At 38.3% G+C, this 23,965-nt stretch overlaps 1 protein-coding gene across 4 annotated transcripts in view; it reads left to right on the top strand.

Moving 5' to 3' along the window:
* Positions 1-698: 698 nt before the first annotated feature.
* Positions 699-23,965, top strand: part of VWDE (von Willebrand factor D and EGF domains) — a 42,900-nt gene continuing 19,633 nt past the window's right edge. For 3 of the 4 annotated variants that reach the window (XM_065832164.2, XM_065832163.2, XM_071805100.1), the window contains exons 1-13: positions 699-966; positions 6,489-6,673; positions 9,547-9,778; positions 11,726-11,791; positions 12,495-12,754; positions 14,266-14,355; positions 15,539-15,683; positions 16,310-16,524; positions 16,882-16,955; positions 18,724-18,997; positions 20,408-20,616; positions 21,053-22,038; positions 23,239-23,375. In XM_065832164.2, coding sequence (XP_065688236.2) covers positions 714-966; positions 6,489-6,673; positions 9,547-9,778; positions 11,726-11,791; positions 12,495-12,754; positions 14,266-14,355; positions 15,539-15,683; positions 16,310-16,524; positions 16,882-16,955; positions 18,724-18,997; positions 20,408-20,616; positions 21,053-22,038; positions 23,239-23,375 — 3,126 coding nt within the window. In that variant the 5' untranslated portion in view covers positions 699-713. The remainder of the gene's footprint in view (positions 967-6,488; positions 6,674-9,546; positions 9,779-11,725; positions 11,792-12,494; positions 12,755-14,265; positions 14,356-15,538; positions 15,684-16,309; positions 16,525-16,881; positions 16,956-18,723; positions 18,998-20,407; positions 20,617-21,052; positions 22,039-23,238; positions 23,376-23,965) is intronic. The other variant, XM_071805099.1, reaches the window with a different exon arrangement.

The raw sequence follows: 23,965 nt of genomic DNA on the forward strand, positions 1-23,965 counted from the left end.
GGTGGTAAGCTGTGTTTAACACCAGCAACATTCATATGTTTGCTACATATGCTACAGAGAACATGAATCATTTCTGTGGACTGCTGTATAGCTTTGTGTGTGCAAACTAGTTCAATGTCTGCACAACCTCAGGCCTGCAGGGAAAAACACTAGCATTACCAAAACTTAAATGCTGAAATTTGTCATCTTCTTTGTCCTCTGCTAAACGTTTCCAGTGAGGAGCATCACCAAGCAAACCTTGAAACTTAAGTGCTTAAAACTGCTAAATATTTGCTAAACTTGTTCTGCATTAATGTTATCAAACAAAGCAGGTTGTAATTATTCCTAAAGCAGAAATATAAAACACTCCTGGTGATCTATGGCATTTACCAAAGCATTAATGGCAAACTATGTGAAATTGACTCTTTTTCAGCATTTTACTGCACATTAGGAAATGAATACAGTTATGAGTCCAAGGACAGACAGTAGGACGTTCCTCCTTCATGACACCGATCAGTTCTGTGTCTGTCTGGGCTACAGAAAAGCATTTCCGTAAAGCCTCCGACAAACATCGCTCTTTCGTTTGCTTGCCCGCTGATGACATCCCCCGATGGAGAACCGGGGCAGAGGATGCCCAGATCGCACCCGCCTTGACCGGGCACCAGCTGTGTTCGCGCGGGAGCGGAGCGGACACCCGCAGCGCGACCCCCGGCAGGGCCGGGCTGGGGGCCGGCATGGGGGCGGGCCGAGGGCCGGGCCCCGCCGAGGACCCCCACGAGGGAGGGGCGGCACTAAGGCGCGGGTGGGCGCAAGGAGCCGCCAGAAGTGAGCGGAGATTCCGCCCGGCCCTGGAGCGCGGCGGCGGAGCGAGCGGGGCGGCAGCGAGGAGTGACGGGGTCATGGCGGGGGTCGCCCCCGCAGCCCGCCGGCTCTGGCTCTGCGCGGCCGTGCTGGGCTGCCTGGCGGCGGCGGGGCCGCGCCGGCGAGGTAAGAGACACCGAGCCGGGCACCGAGAAGGGCGAGCGGCCCCGGGTGGGGGCATCTCCGCCGGCAGGTGAACGGGAGGGCGCGGAGACGGCGGCGGAGCGCAGCGCAGGGAGAGCAGCGCCTGCCCGCAGCACCGACGCGTTTGGAAGCGACCTCGGGCGGGGAACGGCTCGGTCACGTCCTTGCCCTGTGCCCGCACATCGCTTGTTTTCCAGCCCGATGGTCCCGTGTAGGTAGTTTCAGTGGAAGAGGCTTAACTTTATGAACTGACAAAATAGGAATTGTCATTGGCACAGTGCACCTGCAGGGAAAGCCTACCGAGTGAAAATCGAAGAACGGGAATCTTAGTTCTCCCACTTTCTTCCTCACTCTCTTTTCTGTGAGTGCTGGAGCACGTGCGATTCATTAGCACACCCTTACCTGGGACCTTGGCAAAATGCTTTGCAAAACCTGTGCAAAAAACATATTTGTATTGTTTCAGATTTCAGAGAAAAAAAGCCACATAAATAGTAGTTACAATAACATATGGAGAACTACTAGAAAATATTCTATATGCATATATTTTACATTTTTTTAAGGTTGTGCAACTATTTGCTACCTTTACAAAGCATCATTTAGGTTGTGGGCATGAGTGGTTGAGCAGTTTTAACACCCATTCCAATAATGCTGTTTATACAGATATATTAATGTGTGCATGTTGAATCTATTTTCTTCATGGTTCCACATACAGAAGTGTTCATGCTCCTATTCCATGTCATTGCTTCAACATTTGTGATCGTTTTCTTTTATGTGTCTCATCCAAACAAACAGTATCTTTTAGGTAAATAGTTACGTTCATCGTTATGTTCTTCTTTAAAAGTGTTCCCCTAAACTTCTTCCTAAAAGTTAATTCCTTTCTGGTTTAGTACTTTGAAAGAGTTTAAATCCACAAATACATCTGAGCACTTCTGTTAAATGCAGTCTTAGTTCTAATTGCTGCCATGGGATTTTGATACACTGTATCCTTTGCAGTCAGTAGGAGCAAGAAAAAGCACATTCAGGATTGGAGTAAGCACTTGCTAATGACAATATATTTTTATCTGTAGTCATTTGCAAGATCCTGGCCTTTGGACAGCAGGAGATGTGACCTAATAAACTTTCTGTACCTGAGGAACTGAGTTGCCAGTCCTCTCACTGTGCCCCTGACTGCCTGTGCTCTATGTGTGGCTCCTTTCCCATTTCATCTCTGGCTTACACCCAACACTCCTCAGTCCCTGACTGCCCTGTAATTCTGGTCTTGCCCAAGAACAGGTGGAAAATCGTATATCGGCCTCTCCCTGCAGATGGATGGGAACAGAGTTGTGAACAGGGAATTGAAAAGTCCTTCCTTTACAGAACTCATTTTCCTCTGCCCCATAGGCAGTTGTCAGGAGCCACTTAAATATCTCTGTGGAAAATGGGCTGCTGTGTCTTTCAAGAACCTCTTTGACTTTTGGTTAATGTGTGTTGTTCAGAGTACCTGTTACCTGACCCTGTTTGTGGCAGCTGTGGTACAAATCCCTGTGTGTTGGCAGTAAGTGCCACTAAGTGCAAGAGTGCAGTTACCTGACGCATGGCCCAATCAATGGTCTGCCTAAAATCATCTAAACAGAACTTAAATAACTGTGGCTTTTCAAAGACAATCCTCTAGAAACAGATACCATTGTCACTTCAGAGATTTCATCTATATATCTCCCAAAAAGGCCTGATTTATGTGTACTTGTCTGTGTATTTTAATCTGTTCAGGTAGATTACTGGATAAATCTGCCCAATATAGAGAGCAGACAGGAAACAAACAAACAAACAAACAAACAAACAAAAACTAAACCAACCAAACAAGCAAACCCACAAACCAACCCAAAACAAAACCAAAAAACACCTCTCAGGATAACCCAATGTAACGAATACCTACAGTGAATTTTGGGTAGCAAACAGACCAGGTACACAGTATCTGAAATGCTGCATTAATGCTGAGATGTGCTAGCCTCACTGAACAAGGAAGTTTTAATATAAACTCAGGACTGGATTTAATAATGAGGCCTCAGCCTTTCAATTGTAAGCAGTAGCTGTGATCCAGTGAAGCACTTCCTATTACTCATCTTCCGGCACAATCCTATCTTTGTGTTTAAGATATTGCAAAAGTCTATTTCTTTTGGGGCTTAAGATCACATTTCTCATTATCTGGCAGGACCAAGTAAGTCTGTGATGGATCCAGGGAAATTCACTGTATTAATTCTGAAGACTGTCAGGGAAAAGCAAATATGGAATCAGATTCTTCCTGACTTGCAGAGGCATCAGTTAAGAACAGTAGAGAGCTGTAAGATGGTATATAGAGTATTTGTGGAAAGACGCACTGAATGTGATAAAAACTCCTCAAATTTTAGGGAAACAGCTGCATATTTTCCCAAGCCAGATTGCTTTTCTAGCAGACAGTATGTAGTAATCGGACCTCCAAACAAAATGGAAGAGTTTGACTTCCCAGAAATAAATCTCTCCTGATAGTCTATCATGTGTGTCTCCACTAGGTTAAGTTAAACCAATGGTCCAATCTTCAAAGGAGGCTGAATTGCACAGTCTTAAGTATTCATTTGTGTATTTCATAATTAGAAGTTTGACTTCATTGTCTAAAGCAAATATTTACATTTCAAGTTAATAAATCACTAATACATTTAAAGGTCCTAAAATATAAAAAAAATATAGTCCCATATATATGGAAAGATTTCCACCAAGAATAATAATTCTTAAATTATAAATTCTGTTAAAACTAACATAAATTTTCCATTTTGTATCAGGACATGTCAGTGTTTTGTGACTGTGGATGAAGATGCTGTAAGTCAACAGTAGCATATATGCCTTCCTATGCTTTAATGTTCCACCTGTACTAGCCCATAGGTAAGCTTGCCCTGTGGGTAAGCTTCCTTAGCACTTTTCAAGCACCAGACCCTGTTTTCAGCTCCTTATTGTTTTGTCAGACCTGCCTCATTAGGTTGCAGATTGCTGGGTGTTAGACACAGGCAAAGCTTTTCTGGAGCATTACAGCAAAATTGTTATTCATAATTCTGAGAATGAAGTTTGAAAGAATGCATATATCAGTTTTATTTTTCTTTTTATTATGAATCTTAGCTAAGGAAATAATTATTTCGGTGAAAAAATTTAGCCATCTCCCCTCTTAAATGCCTGTGATTTGAGGGGGTCTATTCTGCAGGGGTAACTTTTTCATGAAGAACACAATATTCAGTGTTGTGAATGTGTCTATAAATATGATAGGTTTACTTGTTTCTGCTGTTGCTAGACTCAGACAGCACATCAGCTACACACTCAGATGTGTAATAAATATTTTAATTTTTAGTATTGATGATGGTAGTTGTTTTCAGTTGTTTTGCAGAATGGGTAAGGAAAATAAAAGGAAAAATTAACCAGTGTTACACAACATTTCCAAGCAAAAGCTACAGAAATACTAGCATACTTCTAAAAAGGAAAAAAGAATACACAAAGAGCTGGGTGACACTTTAAAGTGATGTGCATAATAAGAAAAAACGTATTTGATCTTTAGTAGGATTTATAACCCTATTACAAGTGAGTACAGTCAGCTGTTTTAAAGATTTATCAAATGATGATCTAATTAAACTGTGGAGGAAAAGAAAATAAAGACTTGTCTCATGTCTGGCTTGATTTATTAATGGAAGAGGTAACAGATATTAATTGTTTCAGGAGTGATTCAGTTACAGGAAAGAAATCTAATGAGGATGCTGTATGAAAGGGAGAACTCCAATAAAAAATAGAAGACAGGAAGAAACTTTCACATTGATTCGTAAACTGCTTGTGCTGAAGCCTGCTTGGAAAACATTTCAATAACACACATGACTGACCTGTGATTCTTTAAGGGCTTTTCTTCAAATTCCAATGAGGGATAAAGTCTCAGTAAGGTCAGCTTGTATGGACACGAATAGCCTACAGGCTACTACAAGCAACTCAGAAGCACAGTGGTGGCACAGTCAATCACATTGACTTCCAGCTGTCCTTAGAGGATAGAAGATAAAGCTATTGTTACCTGCCTGGGTAGCCTAAAGCCATATCAGATTAAATCTTCGCTCTTTGAAAGACTATAGGATTCTCACACTGTGCTTGAAAGACATGAAGTCTGTTCTTTCTCCTGGGTATCTTCTCCATTCAAAGGAAGGGAATTACCTGATTTTGAAACTGTTTTATAATTGTGGTTATCTGTATAATGATGTGAAAGAATGTGGTAGGTAGCATAATACTGCACGATTTGAACCCAAATATGTATGTAATCAGTTATACAATTGCACCATGCAAAATATGGGACAAATAAAGAAAAAAGAACAAACAAATAAACAAAACACACACCCACACACCCACAACCAAACAGCAAACCTGGGAGTGACAACTGAAGATCAGACTATTAACATTCAAAATGCAGAATTTTGCTTACAGCTGCATTTTAAAAAATTCATTCATTCCAGCCGCAGTCATCATCGGTATCCATTTTTAAAAGCAACATAAACAGATCTGTATATTTTAAATGTTATTTCTTTATAAACATTCTCTTACTTTACTCTTCCCTACTTTCACTTTGCAAGCACATTCCTGAGCAAGAGTGGCTGTTCAGTATGTTGCAGGCAAATATGCCATTAGACAGAACTATTATTGTCACTGTCTTTGACAGGAGTCAACTCAGCTGCCAGAACAGACTCAGAAATTGTGGCATTATGCTTTATTTCTGAATGAGTCTGCATTACAAACAAACAAACAAACATACAAACAAACAAACTGTTGTAAAGACTTGTTCAGATTTTGATCCTTCATTGTACCTACCAGCAATTTTGAGATTTTGCTTTGAGGCCACAAAGTCACTTAATTGTCCAAAAATATGCTTGTCAGTTGTATTTACTTTATTAAAATTTTGCATGTTAGTAATGCAAATTGACTTAAAATGTGTAACTAAGTATCTGCCCATTTCTGTACACACTCTTGCATGTATATGCAAACTATATGCAACTACCTCTCATCCATGTGAGGGAATTCTTCATTTCATGCGTAGGAACCCTGTAAAGTGGTAGCCTATTTACAAAAGATCTTTGGATAATCCTTACTCCTCCTGAGGTAAGATTATGATCCTCTCATGTATCTAACACCTCATTTTTATTCAGGTTGTTAGGTTCTATAAACATCAGTGGAACCAGAAAGTCAAAATCCAGAGAGAAAGTATAAACATAGTCTTCTCCACTGTTTTTGTATCTGGGATAAATGCCTAATATGGTTATTAATTTCCATTTATTGTCCACTTAAAGAAGGTAAAGTTACCACATGATGAATTGTATTTAGAGTGCTAACATACCCCTTTGTTGTTGTTACTAAGATTTAAATATATTTTTCAGTAAAAGTAGTTTCACGTCATATTGTGATATATCCATATTTTCCAGTTAAAAATACTTAACATCTTTTCTAACACACCTGATACTCAAAATAGTCTTACTCCACAGTTCTTGAATGCTCTCCTGGTGGACATCAGATCCTGCAGAGCCCTTACCGAAGTGTTGATTTTGATTCATCCCACCTCCAGGAATCAGCTATTCATGATTTACTGTGTGACCATTCCCTAACACCAGGATGGTATCGCTTTATGATTTTTGATAAGCCTGCTGAGATGCCGACCAAGTGCGTAGAGGTATTGTTACAACTCATTTGATTATGAGAAATAGATATTTTTCTTAAGAATATTTCAGTGGGGTAGGTATGAAAAAAGAATACAGTTATGGAGGGTGATGTGGAGGAATTAAAATCCGTTAACTGGACAATTAAGTCTTAAACGTTGAAAATTTTGCACTGAATGTGCAATAGCAGAGGATGATGAATTACGTTGCTTTTAAAGCACTCAAAAACTGTCATGTATAGTCGCTACTGAAGATTTTCTCAGTGGCAGCATAGCAGGGATGTCATGTTGTAAATCTGCAATTGTGTGATGGTCAGTCTGTTAGGAAAAACATGTGAAAGCTGTATGAAGATTTGCAGCCACATGAATCCAATAACTGTGGAGCTTTTAAAGTGATCATGTTAGAGGGAAGAGATTACTTCTTAAATGACTTGAACTAACAGCTAACTGAAGATTAGTTGCCTTGTCATCTGCATGTCCCCTAAGACTCAAGAATTGCTTGGAATATTTAATACTTAAGACTGGTAATGCTTGATTTTGGAGTCATTCCAACAGCTCTGTGATAGTTACAGCCTGAGGAGATATAGCTTTGTAATTTCCTATTTTAAAACATTTCCTTGTGTGTTTTTTTCTTTTTTTTTTTTTTTAAAGTAATTAGCGTATTCACCTGTGACTTTTTAAATAATTTAAACAGCCTGGTCACAGTCTGTTATGGAAACAAATAAACAAAAACTACAACAACAAAGCAACAAACAAAATCACCCAAGCGAAACAAAGCCAAAAAACCCAAACCAATACAAACAAAAAAACCCACCAGAGAAACCCAACAATGAAACACTTTTAAAGGAATATGAAATAGTCAAAATATACTAATAACATTAAATTGAGTTTATAGCAGCATCTCTTGGTTTTATTTATTAGATTTTATTTTTAATTAAATCTTGACGGCAGTATAAACCCACAAGTAGCTTTAATGTGTAGTTGACTCAAGGACTCAGAGGACTATGTTGCGGAGGCTACTGTTACCTGGGCTTTTATACTGCACAAAACTAGTGAAAGGTATGATTCCTAGAGGACTTTCTTTCAGTTGGATTTAATATAAACAAAATAATTAACTAGTTGCATTATCTCAAAATGGATACTATTACACAAAGAACCACCATGAAAAACAAGGAGAAAAAATAATTGTTTTCAGAACAGAGGTTAGACTAGCAAGATACTGACCCATATCATCTAGGAATGTTTCAGAAATCAGACCAAACTTCTCAGTGCTTAGTAAATATTTAGTAAAACTGGGCTACCATTCTTATACAGAGGAGTCCAAATAATTACTGTTGGAAAGACATGGCTTCAAAACTTATTTAGCAAATGAAATTCATATATTGACATCTGCTTATTTGCATCTGTTGACAAAAACTTTTATTTTGAAATCTCAAAGTCAAATCATTAAAACCAAAGTAAAATGGATGTCTTGTTTGGGAAGTTTTCTTTTTTCTTTCCTTTTAGGAGAACTTTTATTATAGCAATATTTAATCCTTGGCAAAGGTTCAGACCGTTAAACATTCCATCACATTTCTGTCTACTTCTCATTAATTCTGTCTGTCTGATGGATTGATGGTAGGCTCAGATATTCTAGATTAGGAAAGTGTACTTTTGAGATGAGTAATTGCTTAATGAGTCTGCTGTAGTCTGAGGCCTTGTTTCACTATCAGGTCAAAGAAAGGAATACTTGAGGCACTGTATGAAGAAAAGGTTCTCAAAATCTCATAATTTCAGGTTTATAGTTTTCATGTAAATATTTTCTGAATGCTAGCTTTAACATGCTGGGACCTTCTGGATGTTTCTCTTCAGTTCACTTTCTGCAGCACATGAAAGACAGATGTAATATTTGTCTCATTCTGGTAACCCATGAACCAGATTCCTTCTTTGCCTCCTTTTCTCAGGATTTAATTTTCTGTATTCTACTGGTAAACTCTGGTGTTTGCTAAATCAGACTTGGTGTGATTGGCATTACTGTTAAGTAGTGAGCTGCATGGCAGCTTCCTTGATCTGAAGACCTCACATAGCCACAGTGGTGGGGGTGAAGGGGACTGTTCCACAGCACATTTCTCACTCCATGAGGGAAAACACTGAACAAGGCTTGTATTTGTGAGAGGGGGAACAACAACCCTTCTTAAGCACCTGTCAAATTGACATCCGAACCACAGACCTTGTGAAGCCCATTGCTTTGTAAACACCAAAGGATTTAGGGTTGCTACAAAGTCCCTGTGTTTGTTTGAGGGCTGCTACAAGCATATCTGCATCTGAAGGTGGGGAGTTGAAAGGTAGCCAGGGCTTGTCAGGTGTCTTGCATTTCTGGCTTAGGCTGCAAGTCAGTGCCAGCTGGCCTCATCTCTTAAATGACATCCAGGAGGTTAGCTGAGCCTTGTGTCTATGGCAAAGGGCCTATAAAATGTGTCAGCTTTAACACCTTTAGCTGATATTCAGTATATGTTTTTTCTACCCTGTATTTGCTGTGCTCTGATAGCATTCACACAGTTACTGTAGGTTAGTGGGTACAGAGCAACCCACTAAACCATAACACAACTGTTAGCTTTTTTGGGCTAAACGCTCGCATGTGGCTCCCAGTTAATTTCTTCAGGCACTAAATTATAACCTGTCTTTGGAAACACTGATTAATAAGACTCAAAGAATGACTTAAGTCTCTTTTGTGTATATTTGGATTTGACCTTGAGGAGTAATGTAAGTGATCCCTCTGTTATGCTGTCTAAACTTTGCTAAAAGCTCATGCAGGAAATTAATGGAATACATGTGTACCTCTCATTAAAGCACAGCAATAGTTTGATGTAGCATTAACCATTTTTTGATGTTTTCCTCTGGTGCTGAAGATGAATCGCTGTGGTACTCAAGCCCCTGTCTGGTTGTCTCTGAGGGAGTCAGAATCCATGCCTCGGCCTGGTGAGATCAAACACTTAACAGCTTGTGCTACATGGCAGTTTTTCTTCAGCGCTTCAAAAGACTGCTGTCTTTTCCGAATCCCTGTCAGCGTGAGGAACTGCGGAGATTTCTTTGTTTATTTACTGCAGCCCACCCAAGGATGCATGGGGTATTGTGCAGAAGGTGAGAAAATGCGTGTTCTGACTCAACTAGACATCTGTGTTTTTAGTAAGTGTGTTTCACGGGTATTTGGTGGAACAGAAATTTCTGCAAACTTCTTAATTGAAATTTTCCATATAATGAGGTGAGGATACGGCACTACCTAGAAGTCAAAATTCGGAGTACCTACATGGCACCCATACTCTGCAACTCTCCGTTACTGACTATGCATAGAATTGTGTGTCAGAATAGATTTTAAGAACTTGACCAAACTGTACATATATCAATTATTGTTTAGTGTTAGGAATATTTTTCTTACTGTAACTCTTTCATAATTGTTCTGGAGAGTATACACATTGTTGCTAGACAAGATTTAGCACAGAAGTGCTCTATTGATACACACTTTATTAGCACTATGAGAAAGAACTGAAGCGGAGTCCTTTTGCAAAGTCTCACGTTGTCTTGGACTCTGGTGCTGCAAAAGTGTGTTAATGTTTGCAGCTCAAAACTTCAGTATTTTGTTATTTATGCCAGATGTTTTAGATAACTTAAGGAATCCTAGAGTCATTTAGGTTGGAAGAGACCTTTAAGATCACTGAGTCCAACCATTGAGGAAGGCATGATCAAATCCTTACAATTATAAATACTGTGAAATAGTGGCAACTTAGTGTAGTAGAAAATTCTTCTTAGTTGATACAACACACTCTTATGAAAATGCTAGCAATATTTTAATGCATCATATACTCTATTGCTCTAAGTCATATTCTCTTATTACTGAGTGCTTGCAAAAGCTCAAGAGCAAAACTATCAGTGGGCTTTCTGGTGCTTTATTGACCCATCATTATACATTTAGGTCCAATTGTTAAGGTATTCTCCAATGGTTTACAGACAGCAAAAAATGCCAGAAATGGGCTAGTTCAGCCTGCAAGTATCTGAAGCAATGAAGAACTCCTGCACTATAGGACTCTGCATTTGCTTTGGATGATGGCTCATGAAGAGGAGCGAGGATATAAAAACCATAGGCAGAGAGCTAGCTAAGTTTTACTGCTTCAAAACAAATAGGCAAGGAACAGAAGTCTCGTTTGGCTCTGGTGGATACTGTAAATCTGAAACACATTTTGGGGTTTAAAAGCCCTCTTTTAAGATGATGTTTTCACATGAAGTGCATTGTACTCTTGTGCTTCTTATTGTATCTAGGTTACCATGTGTACTGTGTTTTCTCTGTAGCACTGGACAGCTGTAAACACTTGATGCAAATTTTCAGTCTCTCCTGAACATGCTAAGGAATTCAAATGTTGTATCACTGAAGCATGGAACATCAAAACCTGTTCTTCATTCTTTTTGGTGAAGGGGGTTTTCAGTGTTGGCTGCTGCCTTTTTGCCTTAGCTTGAGTGGAGTGACTAACCTCTTTTAACTGCTGTTATAAATGTTTAATAGAAGTGTGGTTTGTTGGGGTTTTCTTTTATAATACTCAAAGTAGCAAATAAGAGCAACGCACAAGCACTTTTTCTTAGGCCACTGCACGAAAAATGATTTTTTTTCAAAGTAGGTCTGCCTGCTTTGAGTTTAGCTGTCTAGGGTTACAATTAATGAATAAGCATTCAGATGTGGTCTTGGGGAAACAAAATCTGTATTCAAGATAATGGCTTAATTCCTTTTTATCTGCTAACAAGATCTATATATTATAGCTGGGTACACCTGCAGTAAAAGATGTAGAAGTGATAGAATGTTCTGTACCCTTCCACCTAGTTGTAGCCAATCTACTTGTAATTTCCAATGCAAGGCTTTTTACTGACTCCTACCATAATTGTATGTGAATGCTATTACAAGATTGCTTCTGTTCTGCTAATTTACACTTCAGTTGGTGTCTTGTGATATTTGGTGTGTTTTTAACAAACAGCAATAATTAAAGAGCATGGGTGTACGTACTCTGTATGTGTGTGAATATACAATTTAAGAACAATTTTTAGTTGTTACAGATGCAAACCCACAGATCTGTGGTCCTGAGGGAAAGGAAATTCAAGGTGTCTGTAGCAGTAAGTAGCTTGTTTTGATTTTCAAGTCTTTATGTGCATCTGTGACCCAATAATGTCAACATTTAGTCATATTCTGTCTTGAATAAAAACAGGTTCATGTTATCAAGTATTTTGCCTGGTTTGTTGCAAAATGAGCAGTTTGGAGGTAATCTCAGACCTTGGATTGCAAACGCTTTCATATCATGGTATTCAGAATAAGTACCAAAATGTTAAAAAAGTAATTTTAATAATGCCGATTTACAGATTACTTTGACTCTTTGGAAGTCAAATATAAGATGAATCTACAAATTGTACTGTTGCTCATTCTGTTATTTTTACTTAGCCTTTCCCCACTTCCCCTTTTCTTTGTAAGTAAATACTCTTCTGTCAGGCAAATTCCTTTGCATGTTGCTCTCTCCTGTCTGGTAAAATAATTAACTGCATTTTATTCCCTTGGTTTTGTTTTTTTTCCCCATTCTTCATCACCTTCCTATGGGTTAGAATATAATTAACAGCTGAGAAAGGGGTTTTTCTCCTTTTAACAATTAATAAAAGGAACATACACATTTTCTCTGATTCTCTAAGCAATTATATAATGTTTTCACATATGAAAAAAGGTAAATATTATTAGCATACTAATTGACAAAATGTATGTCAGTGTCATTTCATCTGATATTGTTTCTGCACAGAATAAAATGTGCAAACAGCACTTCTGTTTGACTAGGTAACCTGGCTCCTTCATCATCTCCATCTGTGTCACCACCACTACCAGCCATTCCTGAAGTTGTAGCAGAGTTGATCAAAGGCAGCATTTACCTAAGGTGTACTTTTGATGCTCCTTTTGCAAACAGCTCGGTCGGATTCATTGTAACTTGGTCAAGACTTTCTCCTGAAGGTATCAAAGAAGAACTGAAACATGAGACAGCAGTTCATACGTTCTCACTTCTAGAACTAGATGGGATAAACGTCAGACTTGGAGACAGAGTATGTTAAAAATAATTATGATGTCTTTGTATCTTAGTAAATCTGTTATTTCTCCTTGATAGCTATTTTATCTACAGGTATATGATTTCATAAATGCTCAGAGATACTAACAGTTGTTAGACAGAGTCACAGCACTGTGCTGTATAATTTTTGTTGATAGAAGCATATTGCCTCTAGTTGTTATTTACACCACATGTGTTCATATGAATCTGAAAATACCATAGAAGATTTATATAATTGTCACTGCTGTTGAGGTTTTGAGACTTAATGCATTATAGTGTGTCTCCAGGAGATAAATGGTCATTCAAGTTGCATCTTCTTCAGCCTCTACTGTGATTTTGTATGATACTGTAAATTAGGAGGATTTTTGGACACAACTGCATCTGAGAGGCTGTAAGAGCTAGAGGCTGTGAGAAGCTGTGTTTTTGATTCACTGGATAGATTACTCTGAATCAATAATGAGCTGCTGCTTGATGGCTTTGTCTCTAGTGTCAGATTTAAATGGTTTAATCTCTGCCATCAAAAACAGTGGGAGTACCTGCATTAACTTGCATGGTGGCAGAATCAAGGTCTAGGCTTTCATGGTAACTTTGAAAAGCTTAAGCATTGGAAAATCAATAAAATTTCTACCTGTATACATAAAAATACAGGTTATTTTTTCCTGGCCAAAATCAAAACCAAAAAAAGCACATGTGTTCAAGTCAAAGCCAGGCTGCTTGAATGGCTTATGGACAACAAGAGCAAGTGCTAATCCTCAAAAATCCTCTGGGGATTTTTTGAATCGTTGCCTGACAGTATTAGCTCAGTGGCAGTCAAAAGGAAAGGCACCGTCATAAACTACCTGCTGCTGCTATGAATCCTTGGTTTTCTCAGGATCTCAAATATTGCATGTGTGCTCAACACATCTCAAAAGGAATACATCAAAATAAACAAGCAAAAACTACAAAGCCAAATCAAAACCACAGTGTCTAATAGCATGGAACTAATTCAATAGAGGGAAATTATGGTAAATTCTTCAGCTTGAAATAGATTATCCAGGCCCATAACATCAGGAAAAAAGTATAAGTAAGAAGAGGAGGAGGAGGGGATGCTTGTTTTACAGAATCCAAGATCTAATTGGCTCTCAAGGCAACACATGTGAAATGAAGCAAAAGGAGTAACTAACATGTAATAAAGTATAGAATGCATTTCCACAACATGTCATGAGGTGTAGAAATTCTCCAAAATGGATTTGTTAAGTCCGTGGAGACTTAGTTGCTTGTTAAACATGATGGTTTATATGCAGCCTCTAGCTCAAGAAGTCCCTGCACCACTGGTGGGGCATGCAAGGAAAAGATCTTAGGATGCTCAGTCTATTTCTGTGTTTTTCTTAAGCAACACCACTGGCAACTGTTATCTTCTGGTGCATACAGAAGACTGGGCATGACAAATCCATTAGGCTGACCTGTGATGACTGGGTTTTATCTTACCATAATAAAAATGTATTCTATTATTTTGGTTTTACTCTACAGATTTACTGTAGCATTTCTACTTTTTTTGTGGAGAAACCGGATATGCAAAGCTCTTCTGTTGAGAGCAAGGAATTTTTTGCTGGCATTAAGGTAATTTTGAAAGAAAATAATGTTTGCATTATTGTAGTAGTCTTTTTGAGTGTTGCTACAGCAGATCGTCCTAAGACTAGAAGGCACTCAAAATGTGGTAACTGTGAATTAAAAGAGTATGTTGTTGAGTGTAGTGAACTTAAATTTACCAAAAAGCAGAAAGGTCAAAGCTGTTTCTGTGATCCCTGTGTATTCAAGGTGCTGGAAGGCTGAATTGATAACTCATGCAAGTTGTAACAACATAGTGAAAGCCCCAATCTCCAGCAGCTAGAGTTGACTCTGTTGCTGTTATTTGTAACCTAAGGAGGACCACAGCTCAGATGTGAGCCCTGGCACACTGTTCTCCATTGCATTTCACTGCTCCTGCCTTTTCTGGTGTGATTTTGGCCCATGCCAACAGGTTCTCACAGGACAGCCAGGACCTCTTCCCTGCTGGCCATGGGGTGAGGGATGGGTGAGACCAACTTAGTCTGGGCTTAGAGAAGGAAACTGGGACATGAGCTGTGCCATGCCACTTGGTCAGGGGCCAGGGTTGAGACTTATTTTAATTCTTACTGTGGCAATAGCTACAGGGGCCAATTTGCTGGCCAGGAAAAGGACCCCAGTCCCAGAAAGACATACTGTACATGATTATCTGTGGGGAATCATCCTGTTTCACCCAGTGTACAATGCCCTGTTGTAGGCCCCTGTTACTTACCTCTAGTTGCATTTTTTGTCATGTATTTATAGTGACTTGTGTTTTAAGTTTACAGAGAGGAATCCCAGGAGAACTAAAGTACTCCCAAATTCCTTTGGGACATTGTTGCCTGTAGGTTCCTCCTGCTTCCTTCCAGACAATACACCAAACTGCTTGGATTTTAGTTTCCAGAAGTGACCACCTAGAGAATACGTTTTTGTGGTTTTAATGTGGTTTGCTAATTCCTTACCTTTCTAGGTAATCTTTACTCTTGCCTTTTCCTTATCTTTGCCCCTTATTCTCAAGACTTGCTGCTGTGTCCTCATCTTATGCCCAGTATTTCACTGCTCTTCAGACCACCTAAATAAGCCTGATCCCGTGGATCAGACCATGTGCCATGGCATTCAGTCTTTTTAGTATTTTATACTTTACTCCTAGCTGGTTAGTAAGCAATACCGTAGTTCACCCACAAAGACTGCATTTTAAGTACAATTTCTTCTGCGCTAGATACATCCGGAAACATACGATATATCAGAAGATGGGAAGGAATACAGACTGGCAATAGAAAGCAGCATTCCTATTCCTTGTCCTGAATTTAGCCAGCTTGAAAGTGACTGCAAAATCTCACTAACATTAAAAACTGTTGACGAAGGTAAGTATTCTGATTTTTGTTGCATCTTCTGTGTTTAATGTGTTTTTCCAAATATTCCTGCTGGTCTGCTTCTTTGGAGAAGCTGTTACATTGTAAAATACTTCCTAAAATGTTAAAACAAAATATTGAGAGGCTGTATATACTGCTGCTGAAAGTATGGAAGAATGTGTGTCAATAATCCATTACTACTTGAAGTCGGCAGGTGGTTTGGGCAGCTATGAATATTGGACAGAATACTGTAATACTAGCAAAGTTTATAATTCCGTTCACTTTTACTTGTTGTGTTCCAAGTATTGTATATGCAGTTGTGAAGTCCTAATTTTTTTTGGTTATTATTGTTTTCTGTAGTACTTTCTGAACCACAAGTACAGAGAGCCCCAGGAGGAGCCTTGCCTATGCAGACAACTATTTTAGTGTCACATTGGCAAGACTGCAGTGATTTTCATTTGGCTATCAAAACTGGAATATTCAAAACCATTTACTTGGATGCGTGTATGAAGGAAAATGTATAGTTATTTTCATTTACAAAAATGCTTGTAAATAAGTTAGTATCTATATTAACAGTAGTATACAAAATGTGACTTGTTTAGAGTAAAACTCACTAATTTGTGTTTTCATTAAAACAGGTAAAGAGCAGTTAGGTTTAAACTTGGCTCTTTCTTCTTGTCATGTGGATCTTCTCCACAAACCCTGCAATGATGGAATCTGTAGTCAAGCTGTAATTTATTTCACTGCTGTAACAGACTTCATGCAGGATGGAGACAGAATTACCAGAATTGCAGTCAAACCTGTATCCAGTGAGAATTTCCTGTGGAATGGCTATGTTCCAGAAAGCACACAGGTTGAAAATCTTCATGTTAATATCTCTGTAAAAGCAACTGGCCAGAAATTTGGCTGATGTAAATGAAGCATCTATTTTAGTTGTGATATGCTAGCTCACATCAAGATTTCTAAGTGGTCAATTTTACATTGTTTTATTTTCATTCAAATTCTGCATTTTCATTAGAATTAAGTTTGTTTTGTTGTGTTGGGGTTTTTTTTGTTTAAATTTGAATACAAGTATAACTACTTAGATTGGTTAAAATTATAATATAACATATGGGTTAGAAAGCAAACTAGTATGATAAGATAAATAAAGATAAAAAAGCCTGAGTATATTTCTTAATCTGACATGGCTATGTGCTGCTTTGTTTTGAAGATTACAGTAAAGGATCTACCCACTGCCTACTGCTACTCATTTACTGACCCTCATATAATTACATTTGATGGCAGGTAATGACTGGATTGCTGCTCTTCATTTTAAGTGGTTTTGTTTGTTTGCTTATTTTTAATACCCTTTGTTGCACAATAAGGATAAACATGCTGTGTCTAGTCAAAGCTTGCCAGTCACAATGATGTTTGTAATGTTTGTATTTCTAAATGCAAGTTTTAGGTTGTGGGAGAAGAATGAAGCAAATAGACTATTTCCATTTTTAGAGAAGTATGCCAGCATAGTTTTCCTTATTTCTGGGTGTCATTATCTGAATCCCTGTATGGATCAAGTTGCTAGAAGCTATCTGCTGTCTGTAACATTGTGCTGAGTTCATGAATGGCATTGAAAGGGACTTGCTGTTGTCACTTGCACATCACTGACCTTCTTTCTGAAGAGAACACAGCTTCCTTGGCCACAGCTGGCATATTTTTTGTGTGCTTCTGTCTTTCAAAGTGTTTCTAATCCATGGAAGGTGTCAAAATAAACACAGGTGCCACACATGGACCTGTATATTCTCTGCTCAGCAGAAGCACATTTCTTCAAGTAGCAGGGTGAGAGGAGGAGGAAATATTGCCTCCAAAACTGGATGTTCCGCTCACAACCCTATTCTTGTGAGCTTGATAAAGGAGGGGAAAAGATAAGTTATAATTGCTTCTCTGATGGCACTGTGACTAGTAATAATAATAATTATAATAAAGTCACTGGGGTTATGCTGATATTGCAATTTGTCCTTCAGTGGAAATTACAGGGATGGATTCACTGGGCATTTTAACCATGGATGCATTTTGATCAAGATTTCTTATGAAGCAATGATGCTGCAGGGAAAGAACTTTCTTTTTAAGAATAAAGTCTGTTACTACTTTATTTTAGAAACAGGGGAAACAAATAGAAAAGGAACTGTCCTTACTGAATCATGGATAATTCTGTGCAGTCCCAGTAGGGTAACCATCTGCAGTTTGTCTGCTGCCCTATTATACACAAAGCAAATCGCCATTCTGCAATTAACTGTCAAATGCCATTTATAGCCAAGGGGCTGTTAAACTTGCAGCAAAAATTTGGGCTCTTTTAATTTTTCATTTTGTTTTCCTTCTTATTGCTGAATCATTAAATTGGCTATTTTAACCTTGCTTCAGGGAACAGATGGCTAACCCTAAGGAAAAAAAAAAAAAAGGAAGTAGTTTTTTATGGTTTCCATCTTAAATCAATTTCAAATCTGTGGGAGTAAGTGCTCCCTATCTCCAGCTTAACAGAGCAGACCTTTTTAAAAGTATGTGACTTTCCAAATCATTTTGTCAAGGGTGCTTATGCAGTCTTCAGCAGCTGCCCCCCACATGCACACTACTATGTATCTTATTGCTCTTGCTGCATAGATATACTGCTGTAGAAACACAGAAGTTGAGAAGTACCCTCCAGTTCCTCCTCATATGCGCTGTTAAAAAATAAAAAAGAAAGAATGGCAGTGGCTTCATGGTTGTGTTTCCATTTACAACCGTTGTCTACAGATACTCCACTTACGATCCTTCTTTTACTCACTATTTTTCTGCTGTAAAGCAAGTTTAATTTTTTTTTATTTTGGAGCTATGCATGGTGAGATATGATGGTGCTTCAGAACATAGTTGTGTGTTGGTTTGTGAGCTGTGCTGTTTGGTTTTTCTGATTCAGGAAGATGAGTTGCAGTATCAAAGTTCACCAAATATTAGAAATGTGATTTAGATAAAGTTGCTGACACATGATGATATAGTTATTTTATAACTAAAGCGATATCACACACTGTTCTTTTGATTCCAGACTCTATGACAATTTTAAAAAAGGAACATTTATTCTCTATAAGAGTACATCTCGAGATTTTGAAGTTCATGTTCGCCAGTGGGACTGTGGAAGTCTTCACTACCCAGCATCCTGTAACTGCGGCTTTGTTGCCAAAGAAGAAAGTGATATAATTGCATTTGACATGTGCAGTGGTCAGCTACGGGAGTCACAGCCACACTTATCTGTAATAAGTAGCGACACAACAGGAAGCAATGTCAAAATCACTGAATCCTACCTAGGAAGAAAAGTAACTGTAAGTAGTAAATAATGGCTTGCGGACATAATGGTTATCTCAGCAATTGTTTTTACCAATTCACACCAACTGCAGAACTAAAATATGCTTTATTTTCTGCAATTAAGCAATAGCATAACATTTATCTTTCAATCCTAGTCCTTTGGCCAGTGTTTTGCTTGTAAGTGAAGGTGTTGTCCTCAAAAACAAGGATGCATCAACATGCATACCTTTCTGGAACCATGTTGTCAATCACAGTATACAACCCATGTGTGGAAAGTGAAGTTTTCAGATTTGATATGCACATACTTAGCAGCCCTAATGTTCCAAAATGGGATCTCTTTATGCTCCGTTTTGCTCATTCCACTGTCATATAGAAAGGCTGCGCATATAGATAATTAAGAACGCCAAATGACATCCACAGTATTACAAGTGTACGTGGTTTCTCTAGAGAATGTGGCCCTCAGATAAACATTCCCATTTGCTTTTGTAATTTCCTGTAGCTTTTTCTTTGTAGATAGAATTCCTTTATGACTGCACTGAATGTCAAATAAAGCAGAATGTAAAAATGAAGCCCTCAACAGTTCTTTAATCACTCTGTTGATCTGGAAGGCAAGCCATGAAAACAGATATGCGTTTTCAACTTGGGTTTGGCTTGTGGTATAAGAATATTTTAAATATTTAACTTTTATCTGAAGCATTTCATCTGAAGACCTCAGATATTAAATATTAAGGTGATGTTAGGCAGTAGAGGAAGTAAAAAGATACTGAGGAACCAGAAAAATTAAGTGACTTGCTCAGATTCATACAGCAAGTTAGTAATAGAGACAGCATTTAAACTTGTGGTGGATTTTGTTCTTGAGACTTCTAGTATTTCTTTCAAGAGATTGTACAGTTGCCTACAATTAAATAGTATATATTTGTTACTATTCTGAGCTATTCAGAACATTTAGGATGAGCTTTGCAGGTAGACAGTGACTCTATATTAAGCTACTGACACAGGGAATCATGTAGCTGACAAAAAGAAATTTGGGAAAGGTGCTGCCAAATAATCTGTTTGTATTAACAGATTCATTCCTGTCTGTGTGCAAGCATGTGAAGAGTGAGCAGCCTAGCTGATCTTTGATTCTCTGTGGTTTTGCAGTCACTGACCTTCCACAATACACCTGCTAATGATGGATGAAGTTTATGGACCTATAGTGTACCATTTGACTGCCTGCTGAGCTTGAGATGTATAGGGTTTTTATTTGCAGGGCTTCACAAGAAGAAGGAATAATGAAATTTGTTCCAGAACAGTTAGAGCCAGAATTTAATGGAATGTCTTTGTATTCCTGGCCTTTTTGAATTGTTCCTGGCCAATAAACATACCTGGTTTTACTAGGTAAAATAAAAATAACGTTTCTCATGATGGTATCACCAATCTCTTTGTAGGTTTTGTTTTCTTCTGGAGCTTTCGTTCGTGCTGATGTGAGTGAATGGGGCATGAGCATAACACTTAGGGCACCCAGTGCAGATTACAGACACACAATGGGACTCTGTGGCACCTTTGATGGAAGTGCAGAGAATGATTATCACACTGCAAGTGGAGTGGAAATCCCAGACCATACTAATATTCTTTCTTCTTTTATTAAGGAGTGGAGGTAATACAATTTTTCTATTTCAGTCGAATGTCATCACTTTGGGTTCAACATTTCCTTTGCACTCTTGAAAACTTGTTGAAGTAAAAAGAAATCTTCCTAAGTTTTAAAATTAATGTTATAATGTCATAGATACATTCCATAATAAGTTTCAGAGCAAATACAAACTGAAGAGCCAAATTAGTATTTAAGTAATATTAGTTTGAGTAGGTTTTGGACACAGAAGATCCACTCTTCGCAGTTCTTCTATTGCAAGTTACTCTCATAGTTTTGTGATTTAACTGAAGTCCTTAAATATAGTTGTGTACTGCAGACTCTGTGATCTATTCTGTAGAAGTATGAAACAACAAAAAGAAAATGAAACATTAATGCTTTACTAAAACAGTGAAAGTAGGCAAGAAAGTTCAGATACAGTTTCGTCTTCTTTTTTCTTCTGCAGAATTTCACCAGGAGAGAGCTTGTTTGACAAAACTCCTGCTTCTTTAACGTCTTCTAGAAAAATAGTCTTCTGTGACTGTGCACTTGAAGATGCTGGATTATATCGATCAGTGGATAAACGAGACACAGTTTTTAGATCAGAACTTCCTCTGTCTTGTAAAGATAGTGAAAACGGTAGATTTCTTTCCTTGATACCAGGACTGGATGTCACTGCTGAGTACCTTGGTCCTGTTGATCTTGTCAGAGGCTTAAAGAAACGTTCATCTGCACATGACATGGGTTCATCTACATTTCTGCAGGGGGAGGATAATCAAACCAAACTTCATGAAACATCGCTAGTAAACACACGTGTCTCTGCAACCTCGGCGGGAAATACTGGTATAGAAAGCGAAGGAACTTCAAGCTCAGGCATTAGAAGAAATTCTTACCATTACAGTAGTCATCTTCACGAAAGTCAATCTGTTACAAGCAGGCAGAAGCGCCAGAATTATTATGAATACCATCCGGTATTTCTCTTCCAAAGTCTTAGCCAAACAGACTTGGAGGGATACAGTTATTTTTTTCCAGAGGACCATGCCACTGACAGAGACCAAAAGTTTCTTCCTTCTTGGCCCACACCTTCTGGCCTCACCGAGTCCAGCGCTTTGTTACTCTGCCAGCATGCAATAGCTAATTCCAGTATAGGAAGATCTTGTGGTGGCCTTCTTGGCCGGCGAATAGAGGATGCGATTGTTATGTGTGTTAAAGATTTGCTGCTGAAAGATGACCTCAGTTGGGCAGAAGCTTCCTTAGCTCTTCTAGAGAATGAATGTGAGAAGAGAGTTTTAGAAGAAATAAATTATAACCAACAGGAACTAGAAGGGTCAGTTGAGAGTCTGCTTATGGCATTGAAGTGTCCCAGTCTCTGCAGTGGTAATGGGGAGTGTACAGAATGGGGCTGTGTGTGTTTTCAAGGCTACAGCTCATATGACTGCAGCATACTGTCTGGTAAGTGAGGGGGAAAACAAAGAAATTTACTTAAATAATGTTCTCAGTGTTTGTGCAATATACATACATTTTGCTGCCTTTTTCTCCTGCCTTTGTACATTGACAGAGGTTCCCTGTGGTGGCCCTGGTCATTATCCAGCAATTTAGCTTCAGTTTAATACAGCAGTAATTGTTTTCTATTCAACCTTCTTGCTTCTGAAGGGCAAAACATGGGCTTAGTTTCTGATATGGCATATTTTAAAAATTGATGACTTGGCGAGTTTGCAAGCTAGAATATTGCCTCAAGAGATTAGCAATGTTCTTGCACACTGTCTTCTTCAGGAAAGATCTGCTACATCCATCCATTCCATAATTTTTGATAGTCTATGTGATCCTGTTTATTAACTGTAAGTGGGATGTTTTTCTCTTTGGTGATGTTAGATAACTGTTAGATGTGGTGGGAGCAGAATCGATGCTGAAGAAAACAGAGGTGCAGCAAATAGAGCTGGGCAGGATTTTTTTTTTTCCAGTAAATAAGACTCACTAAAATTCAGTTAAGAGGTACACGAGAAAAATATGAAAAGCACCACAGAAGTAAAAAAATTTTCAAAACAAAATCTGCTAATGTTTTGTTTAGAAATGTTGTTTTTGTTTTAGTAACCTATTTGAAAGCAAATAGAGAAAGAGGTAACAGAATAATAATAATAAAAATATTTGATTCCTCTTGAAGTCAAACTGGTTTTGCTTCATAAAAACTATTTGAGTGTTCCAGTCTTTGTCAATTTATTTCCTGAAATAATAATTCCTGAGGTGTTTTTGGTTAGTCTTTAAACAAAAAGCTCCTATTATAAGTTACTGCATAACTATAACCTTTACAGTTCCTGTTACTAGGGCCTGAGTTTCATTTAGATTTTGTGCTGCAAGTGTCATGTAAAGAACCATGGATGAGAAAGCAAAACACATATTCACAAGTGTTTGTTATCAGATGAATATTTTCTCTGCTTCATAATATTCACACTCCAAGAGAAGACAAAAAGCCTGGCTTTCAAATTAAGATTCATTTTTAACAGTAAAAAAATATTTCTGTTTATGCCTTTCTTCAGCTGGTTTCAGATTTCATTGCTTTTCTTAGTTGGATAGAGAAATAAACATATTGATTAATGTAAAGGCATGTGAATGAGTTAATATACTGACATTCATTGTCTAATTTCTACTTTGAAGACCAGGCTCCAGAAATTACAGAGCTGGAGAATGCTGGGCTATGCGATATTCGACAGTACGACTGCACATCAGTGAGAGCTTTTGGACACGGCTTCAGGGAGTCATTAAATCTGAAATGTGAAATTATCAAATTACAGGTAGGTCTCCATGAATAGTAAAAATTACATTGTAAGCTTCTCAGAGAATGAGGGTCAGAATGTCTAACATATTATTCATTGATGTGGGTACAACCCAATACTTTAGTAGAAGCTAAAGCAAAGGCACTCAGCGCTTTGCAGCAGACACTTGAGTCTCTGCAAGATGGCCATTTCCTCCATGATAAGAGAAATACAAAACATAATGGGAATGTTCAGCAGCCAAGAGGGAGATAACACCATATGGCAGCTATCCATTTAGAAAAGGGCGAGGGCAGCCCTGCTAGTAGCAACCAGTATATTGTGGTTCGTTTTTCTGAAGTGCTTAAGGAGAAGAATTGAAGTATCACTTCTTTGAAGAAGGTACTTCAAAGAAGTTAGGTTAAAAGCATTACTAGATTCCTGTCTCAAATCTAATGCTCAAAATAGCCCTTTTATAAACATAATATATCTGCTACAAAAAGAGAAAGGCATTTTTCATGTGTTGTCTGTTTCCCTGGGGTAGAATACCACAGCTATTTAATGATATGTGTCAGCTCCATACCCCAGGTTTGAACAGGAGATTAAAAATGTTGCACTGTAAACTAAGAGGA

The sequence above is a fragment of the Patagioenas fasciata genome, chromosome 2 (genome assembly GCF_037038585.1).
Source record: "Patagioenas fasciata isolate bPatFas1 chromosome 2, bPatFas1.hap1, whole genome shotgun sequence".
NCBI classification, from domain to species: Eukaryota; Metazoa; Chordata; class Aves; order Columbiformes; family Columbidae; genus Patagioenas; species Patagioenas fasciata.